Below are 9686 nucleotides of genomic sequence, written 5' to 3'. Positions count from 1 at the left end.
TAGTATTATCAGTATATAAGGCTCCATTTTTTTATTTTTTTATGGACATGAAATATAACATTACTTTAATGACAAGAAAATTTAAAAGGCAATCATAAAATTTTTCAAAATTTATCATTTGTTGTGGTGACAAGTTAGGTTTTTTTTTTTTTTTTTTTTTCAAAATAGAGAGAAAAGTGGCAAGTTGGTATTGGTGCAGTATCATTTTCATATGATTCCAATTTTTATATGATTGTTATTGTTTTCTAATTACAATATGATGAGGTGACATATCAACATGTTATAAAACAAATTATGTGAATAGAATTATTGAGATGCAAATAGATAATCAAGTCACAATAAAAATTTCAGAAAAAGTTCTAAATATTTTTAATTTTTAACATCTCGGGTAAGAATGACACAAAGTATCGAGATTTGAAAATGTTGAAAAATTCAAAATATATTGTGTTCAACCCCATCAGATTATAGTCATGAAAATTGTAAAAACCAGATGAATGAAACAACATCTGGAGCTCAAATCGAGATAAGATTTGACCTAGAACGATGGCAGCAATGACAACAAAATACGCTGCTATATGCTTTTTGAAATTGGTGCCCGATCTACTTCACTGCAAAACCTTGAATATGACAAATTTTTTAAACTTACCCTTATACATAGCTTTCCTATATTTGTCTCACCCGTAACATTGGCCAATAAAATGTGGGAGGGTGGAGCTAGAGATTGCTTATTTATTCATTAATACGAGGTTTGCAAAAATTTAGAATTCTAATCAAGATTAAAAGACAAAAACAATGAAAGAAAGAAAGAACTTTAATTTCTGTAGCAATTAAAAGTCAATGACCAAAGACTTTATAATTCTCTTTCTTATGCACTTTTCTTTTACCAGCGACCCCTTCATGTTCATAACCACATCTCATTATCCAAAATCTCTCTACTTCTATAGCACTTCGGCCCGGAATCCGGCCTGCTATTAAATCCCACCTGAAAGGAATCTTTATGTGTTAATATTTAACATTACTAGTAAGCGCTGACAAGTATGTGAAATATCAAGATCTTTGTGATTGTTTTGGTTCTTTCTATTTTGGGTTCCGATTCTCCTCATCAATTTTTGTCAGAATATGAACATTGTACTCAAAGGTAAAAATATGAACACTGTACCTTAGAAAAAAAAATTAAAAAAAAAAAAAAACTCAACCAGTATATATATACACTAGTTAGGTACATATTATAAGAGCAGGTAAAGCCACCACTTAGGCATCTCCTCCATCATGTCTATAAGAAGTTTTCTTAGTCTAGGCTAGGTTGAATTGAAGATGGGAACTAATAATGTAGGTTGAACTATGTATACAGTATAGTCTCCTTGGTGTGCGAATGATATATCTGAAACATATACACGGTGTGTTATTTGATTCTCTTGGTATTCCCCTTTTTTATTGCAGGAACATGTCCTAGATTTTGAGCATTCATGTCTTATATACGACTGATAATGATCAAAATTGAGATGATTAAACAAAAGGGTGTGCCCTCTCTCATTCCCACGTGATAGAATTAATATATATATTGCGAAAATGGACAATTTTAGTGTAAAAATAATAATAATTCCCTTAAAACAAGTAGTTTTGGATCTTTGGTTTCTTATTTTCTCGTTAGAGTTGACTAAAACAAAATCAATATGCTAAGAATACCAACCACAATAAGAGATTTGTAAATCAAACACTACAAAGAAGAAGGACAAAGTAACCATATACATTTAGAGAACAACCTATAATTAATTCTTATTTTTGCACCAAAAGACACACAGAAATAGCAATAACAATAAATTTGAGGCATTGGATTTATATGTCATTGGAAAATTTTGTGCTGCAGAAGCAACTTCTAAACCTTCTTGGGCGTTCCACATTTAGTAGTCAAAAGCCACATGTTAGCATGTTACTTCTACTCAGTACAAAACACTTCTTTTATATAGACTGACTCATGCCCATGTAATACAGTATTAAATTGTACAAGAAAAAATTATTGGCCATGCATGGAATGGATCTTGCCTCTTGGTCTATGGTTAAAGACACTAGAGTTTTTGTTCAACGAAGATTTTTAGAAAGAAGACAATAAAAAAAAAAAAGAAAAAAAAAAAAAAAAAAAAGAAGTTTTTACTAATATGTCAAAATTTACTAGCCACTCAATTTTCTGTCTGCAAGTTGTCTATTATGGTTATTGGTTTTAGCCCAAAAATGAAAAGTTTGTATATTATGGGACCCAATTCGATGGTTGACGGCGAACCATATCTCCTCAATTTAAATGCCATACAGTGTGAAAGAGATATGACAGACATGGTGCTTATTATCACTAATCCAGTTAGGCCCAAAATAGAAAGCTTTTAGGCCCGTTTGCTAAATGTGTTTAAAAACTGAAAATTGTTGTTTAAAAACATTTGTGGAAATAAGTGTAAGTGAAAAAGTGTGTCAAAATATATGTAATGTTGTTTAAAAACTGAAAATTGTTGTTTGAAAACACAAATCAAACACCTCCTTTATGTCTTCATATAGAGATGAACTTGGGCATTATCCTCATACTTCTGTACTTCAATATTACTAATGATGTTAATTCAGCCACACACACATTTAAAAAAAAAAAAAAAAAAAAAAAAAAAAAAAAAAAAAAAAAAAAAAAGAAAGAAAGGGAAATTGATAAAAGTACAATTTTTTTTTTTTTTTTAGAAAGTTAAAAGTAATATTTTGATATGAACAATAACAAGAACTTTGAAATTATTTTTGAGAAAGATAAAAGTACAATTTGTACTTAGAAAAAAGCAATATTTTCAAAACTATATATGAACAAATTAATAAGTTAAAAAAAACTAGAAGTAAAAACATCGTAAAATAGCTATATACTAGCTTAGCAATTGTTAAGAATATAAAACTTATTGCTTTAACCACTAGGATTTTATATGGACAATAACATGAACTTTGAAATGGCTCTAATGATAGTTTTGTGGTGAACTTACCTCTGTCCAACAAGTCTATACATTCTATAGACGAGATCTTCTTCTTGCTCAGTCATGCATATAACCTCCCATTTAATACTACTAACCTCTGCCACAGATAAACAAAACAATTAAGGTTTAAAAGGTTTAATCGAAAAGATCAACCAAAAAAAAAAAAAAAGTCCCATTACAGAAAACGTATATAAAATGCATAAGAATTGGAAAAAGGAAGAGGGGGATTGGGACACTGACCTTTAGATTCAAAAGAGGTGATTTTAGCTTGTTTTTGGGGACCTTGGTCCATGGTTTCTATTAAGAGCGAGGAAGAGAGTTTGAATGGAAAAGAATAAGGGTTGAGAGAATGAAAGAAATCTAGTAAATTGCCTAGAGGAAGTAAAAGATATGATAGAGTCTAAAGTATACGTGTCTAAAAGTTCAAAAGAAGGGGGATAATCCAGAAGATGTCTGGGCTTGTCGACTTGTAGGCTTGCCTTGTAGAATTGTAGTTGATAATGAGGTGGAGCGATGAAACCAAACCTTCTAAAATATGTAGAGTAGAATAAAAAAGGATACAAATATAAGCTGGATAAGCTTTGAAGAAAACTATTATTATATGATCAAACTTAATGGTATTCAAGCTGTAAAATAACCAATGCGCACTATGACATAATAGTCACTTCACAAGTTTAATTGCGGCATGTTAACTTGTAGGCTTGCCTTGTAGAATAGTAGTTGATAAAGAGACGGAGGGATGAAACTGAACCTTCTAAAATATGTAGAATAGAATAAAAAAGATACAAATATCAGCTAGATAAGTTTTGAAAAAACTATTATTATATGATCAAATTTAAAGGTATTCAAGTTATAAAGTAACCAACACGCACCTTGGCATGATGGTCACTTCACAAATATAAGTGTTTATGAGAGTTGTTCATGAATTGCACACATTGCAAAAGGGAGAGTTTTTATTATTATCTTGTCGTGACCTACTTGTGACCTAGTCGCATTCGCGACTTGCTAGAGGACAGAATTTTAGCTCCTTAGTCTTATCCTAACCCACCTCATTTTGTACCAACCCTAACATATTCCAATTTGTTACTGTGCTCATGCCTTTGAGGGAGAAAACTCATTCATTCCTTGAGAGAATCCTTAGTTTTTCTTTCTCTTTCCCTCTCACCATGTTCATATGTTGAGAGGTGATTTCCCAAACACTCCTTATTGCCATTTGTTAGGTTTTAGATCCCTGTAAACTAGATTGTTTAACCTAATTAATTAACCAAGTGAATACTTAGATTTATTATTCAGATCTAGGTTAAAACAATAATGTCATTCTTAGGGTACATTTTTTTTACTTAATATTATTTAAATAACACCTATTTATTTTTCAAACATCACAAACAAATTATTGGGCATACCTATATATTTTTGACTATTACTATGCTAGCCCACGACCATTCTTCTTTCCATCACAAAATTAGGCTACAAATGTAAAACACTATAAGACCCAATATTTTTGTAAACCCTAAATTATTTATTGAGAAAGCTAAAATCTCATTCCTTCTAAAGCCCAAGAATTTTCATGCTTAGCAAATATTTGAAAAAAGCCAATAATTCAAATACATGGCAAAACAATTTTTGTAAGTTTTTAGACCCCTTAAAACACAAGTTGTTTAACCTAGTTATTTAGCCAAGTGATTACTTAGATAAATTATTCAGATCTAAGTTAATACACTCAAATCATATCATGTAAATAATGCGGAAATATAAAGAACACACTGTAAGAGACAAAATTTTTAAGCCAATTATAAAATGCCACATCAAAGTTTAGTGGCAAATTCTAAATTAATGTCATTAAATTAGAAGATGACATGTGTCATCCAAATTGGCATCACGCTGGCATATCAAAATTTGCCACGTGTCATTTGGCCCACAAGATAAAGATAAATTTCATATTCAAAATTTATGGGTAATTATCTTTATTAAAATAATAAATAAATAAAATAAAGATAAATTTTATATTCAAAATTGATAGATAATTATCTTTATTAAATAAATTAAATAGAGATAATTATTTATCTTTGTTGATTATTATCTTTATCAAAATATGATTTTTATCAAAATAGATAAATAAAGATAATTATCTCTAAGAAGAATTTGGGCCAATCAAAAGTCTGCTACATACTTTCAAGCATATCAATTCATAGTGGAGCATATCCTCTGAAATCACTATAAATAGAGGACATCCCCTCTCATTTTCAACACCAAGTTTTCAAGAGGCCTAAGCTCTGGAGAAATTCCATCTCAAGAAACTTTGAAGAATCTTTGAAGAACTTGAAGAACATTCGAAGAACTTGAAGAACATTCAAAGAGCTTGAAGAACTTGAAGGACAATAAATCTCTAATAAGCTCGAACCTAGAGATTTATTGTGAAGACCAATCAATCCATCTTCCAATCAAAATCAAGAAGATTCTTGTTCGAGTCAAATTCAATGAAGATAAAATCAAAGGGTATTCTTTTGTAAAATAATCAAAATAGAGATTGTACTCATTATACATCAATACAAATTTATATTTGCAAACCTATTTCTTTTCAATTGTTTGATTTTCTACAATTGAGAAAAATTTGTGTTTACACACACGATATGATAATCCAGGAAAACCAAACCAATAAAAAACCTGGAGAGGATTTAAGCTACCTATCCTCAAGGTAAAAACAGATCCACTATGAAAGAATTGAAGTTTGTACAATAAGACTTAGACCACTAACATCCTATTGTTACCTTAAGTAGAAAACTTACTACCACGACCACGTGATAGCTCTGAGTCCACAGACTACTTCTTTTTTTGATCCATTGCAACCACAAGTACTCCCACTTGTGACTTTGAGACTCCACTCAAAGGTTTTAGATCTTCTTTAAGTTCTTTTTGCAGCAACTGAAGCACCAAGTTCTTGACATGAATCTTGATCTTGATAACCCTAAGTGTGTATGAAGGTAAACACCTCTAGATCTCTCAAGAGACTTAACACACAGCACATCAAAGACTTCTAAAACATAGCTAGGCCTTTTCTTTTTACACTTGGAGTAAAACATAAAACCCTACACGTCAAATCGGGCTTGGGCTAAATTGGAAAATTCTATAGAAAAATTAAATTACACGAGGTTCGATCGATCGAGTCTAATTTTTGATCGATCGAGCCTTGCAAATTTAAACCAATAAATCTTGTAATTACTCGATTCCAACTTTACAAATAAACACACTTTGAGCAAGCCTAAACCTAGACTCTATGTTTTGATCATGGTTTGCCAACATAATACATAATGAAGTTCTAATACATTTAGTTCCTAAAGTCTTAGAACCTAACAATTTTATCAATGGAACTCAAGTCCATAATTAAAGCCCATGATTCAAATTCATGGCAATACTATTTTATCAATGGGATTCAACCAGATGATCAAAGCCCATGATTTAAACCCATGGCAAATTATTCATCAGAAGCCCAATTTTCATTGGTAACATCAAAAGCCCAGTTCTTGCTGGTAACATCAAAAAGCCCAGTTCTCGCTGGCAACATTAAAAAGCTCAGTTCTCACTAGCAATATCAAAACCCAATTTTCATTGGCAACATCAAAAGCCTAGTTCTTACTGGCAATATCAAAAGTCCAATTTGCATTGACACTATTTTATCAAAAGCCCAAAATTATTAACGCTTGGCAAAAATATTATGTTATAATTATTTCATTTAAAAGATGAACAATTTTTCTTAAACTTTACTATGGCATTCTTCTCAAAAAACTAGGGCAATCATTTTATAAAAGCTAATGGAAAGTTATAATCAAAAGCTCATGGAAAGTTATCTTGAAGATTATGATATTCATCTCATAACATATTTTACATCACAATACCCATAATATTTATCTTCAAAGCTCATGGTAACTATTCAATCCCACAAGCTCACCATTTAAATTATGATGTGATTATTAAAAACTATAAACATTACTTATGATATGGAGTTCATCATTTTCAAAAATAGTAAATGTTGTTTGCAAAGGCATTTTGAAACTTATCTTATTATTTCAAATATTACAACTCATTGCCCAAAGACCCATTACAAATATCTATGAAAACCCAAAATATTTACTAATAATAAAAGTTCATGAGGGATGAAAACCCATGGCAACATGTGTTGTTGATGTCCATTTTGTAGGATGAACACAACCCAACCCAAAGGGACCAGCCCACATGAGCAAGCCCAATCCAAAGAACTCCAGCAAGAGGTAGATGACTAAAAATAAACAACCAGCCCTTGTTCATCCTTGACCAAGGTACATCTGGAGGCCTCTACAAGAGAACCAAGTCTTTAAGGATGAACTAGAGGCTGTCCCATCAACTTTCTATCACCCTCTACCTGACATAAACAATGCCCCAAGGTTGTGATATCAGCTGAAGTTAAATGGGTGATGGAACTTCATCATTTTCCTCAAGACTATATCTCCAGCGAAAGGAGAGCTGAAACCAAGTTATCCAAATCTCAACAAATCAATGTTATAAGTGTCAAAAATTTTCAAGACATGGTTCATCTGCCAAGCCCATAAATTCTAAAAGGAAAAAATTGGGAACATATGGTTTGAATGGCATAAAGAGATCTCCAGCAGAACCCTCAGAATTGGGCTTAAACTTTGACACCTGGCTTGTGGTGTTGAATCCTACTTCTTGGGATCCAAATCTCAGTTGCAGCACTAGGATTCCTCATTGATACTTGCCTTAATACTATTGGTTAAACTTAGCTTTAGAAAATCTTGACATTTAATGCAAAACACCCCAAAAACCCACCATGTGTCATATAACCCAAAGAAGCAAAGCAGCCCCAAAAGCAAATCTCGCACTTCTGGCCAAATCCTAGGATAATTAAGCCTAATACTCTGCGCCCTGATCAGTCTTACATTTTTGGACTTTTGTTAATTAATGCTTCCCTAAACTCCACTATAAAAGCATAAGCACACCAACCCACAGACACACACCGACTCCCTCTAAAACTTCTGATTTGCTTTCCATTTTGCTTGTGTTTTAGCTCTCCCTAAGCTCATAACTCATTCCCCTTAGCCCATACGCATTTAGCCTCAGATATTCCCTTCCTTTTCTGCATATTCACAGCCCATATATACCTCTTAATCAACCACAAACAACCATTTACTCACTAAAGCCTTAAACTCAACTTCAACTCCATCACACCACCACAAGCCTAAATACCCACTCACTCAAAAATAGCCCACACTATCCCATTCATGCCTTATGTATATATATCCTCCAAAATCTTAGTTTAACACTTGCTGAACTGAGCTAGAATCTCTCTCTCCCTTCACACCATGCCAATTAACCCCTTTCTTCTTCCCATGAAACCTTTAATTTTTACTTTTTGTTTTACTATTGAAGGATATAATGTATTTGTAACAATGGAATTCTTCCCTCATATTGATGTAATGATGGCTGAAAGTACAATAAATTCCCCTGATCAGGACACACAAGGACCTCTAGAAGTGAACACCTTCTTAAATCTATTTAATAATTGAATTGCTAGACTTCAGTCCTTTTTTTCTTGCTTGGATAGGCTTATCACCACTCCGAAAGCCTTTGGGCGTCATCTCAAGAGCCCATCGTTGAGTTTCGGCTTAACTTCCCCATATTTTATTTAGAGGCATCAATTTCCCCCTCAACAGTCATATCACGTAAAGCAACGGAAAATATAAAAAAAGCAATGATATGATCACCCAGGAAAACGAAACCGGTAAAAAACTTAGAGATGATTTAACCTAATTATTCTCAAGGTAAAAAGCAAATTCACTATGAAAAAATTAAAGTTTGTACAATAGAACTTAGACCACTAACATTCTACTGCTACCTTGAGTAGAAAACTTACTACCACGACCCCATGATAGCCCGAGTCCACAAACTATTTCTTTCCTAGGCCATTGCAACACAAGCACCCACACTTGTGACTTTAAGACTCACTCAAAGGTTTATCAACACAAACTCTCCTATTTGTGACTCCAAGACCACCCTTGAAGGTTTATTAGCAATTTTTGATCTTCATGCAGCAACTTCAGATCTACTGGTTCTAAAGATATGAGAGTGATATCTGGTACTGTCTTTGATAGAGGAAAACACAAAACCTTTTAGATCTCACAAGAGCACCTCCAAAGTCCTAATAAAACGTGCCTAAGGTTTCCTTTATATACTAGAAGAAGTAGATCTAAAACCCTAATCCTTTTTTAGCTTGAACTGTTGTTGGGCCGAACTTAAAATTCTGCAGACCCATATTTCAATCGATCGAGCCTATCTCTCGATCGGTCGAATCAGGCAAATTCTAAAATCTTCTTTTTGCAGCTTACTTGTTCTTGAATCTTAAATTGAATCACCTTGAGCATTGTTTAATAATACCTATAGACTCTAAGATCTATATCTAGACAAGTTTGTGCTTGCAGTTTGCCAATTGTTCTAAACTTTTAGAACCTAACAATCTCCCCTTTTGGCAATTCATGACAAAACTTACATACAAAATGAAATGCTCAAATACAAGAACAACCCAATACAATAAAATGCCTAATTACATCACAAATCCCAATCTAAGACTCCTGTCTTAGAAGTTGCAATAAGAGGTAAAAGGTCTTGATCAAAATGTACCTGTCTTTCCTGAAACACTTAAAA

General features: G+C 32.6%; 1 protein-coding gene across 1 annotated transcript; it reads right to left on the bottom strand.

Annotated features, from left to right (window-relative positions):
• Positions 1-498: 498 nt before the first annotated feature.
• On the bottom strand, positions 499-3479 carry LOC126699275 (MYB-like transcription factor ETC3). Its single transcript, XM_050397004.1, has 3 exons — positions 3234-3479; positions 3003-3090; positions 499-982 (listed from the first exon to the last, which is right to left on the bottom strand). Exons 1-3 carry the CDS (start codon positions 3283-3285, stop codon positions 835-837), a joined length of 288 nt encoding a protein of 95 aa, XP_050252961.1. The 5' UTR covers positions 3286-3479; the 3' UTR covers positions 499-834.
• Between the last annotated feature and the right edge of the window lie 6207 nt (positions 3480-9686).

The sequence above is a fragment of the Quercus robur genome, chromosome 9, assembly GCF_932294415.1.
Source record: "Quercus robur chromosome 9, dhQueRobu3.1, whole genome shotgun sequence".
NCBI classification, from domain to species: Eukaryota; Viridiplantae; Streptophyta; class Magnoliopsida; order Fagales; family Fagaceae; genus Quercus; species Quercus robur.
The sequence above is the reverse complement of the archived record's forward strand: the minus strand, read 5'-3'. Positions and strand labels throughout refer to the sequence as shown.

What these genes read in the sequence shown, in the direction of transcription:
- LOC126699275 (XM_050397004.1), bottom strand. Translation starts at nt 3,285, where the DNA reads ATGGACCAAGGTCCCCAAAAACAAGCTAAAATCACCTCTTTTGAATCT. An exon ending in CACCTCTTTTGAATCTAAAG is followed by an intron (nt 3,091 to 3,233) that starts GTCAGTGTCCCA and finishes TATCTGTGGCAG; the next exon opens with AGGTTAGTAGTATTAAATGG. An exon ending in TATAGACTTGTTGGACAGAG is followed by an intron (nt 983 to 3,002) that starts GTAAGTTCACCA and finishes GATTCCTTTCAG; the next exon opens with GTGGGATTTAATAGCAGGCC.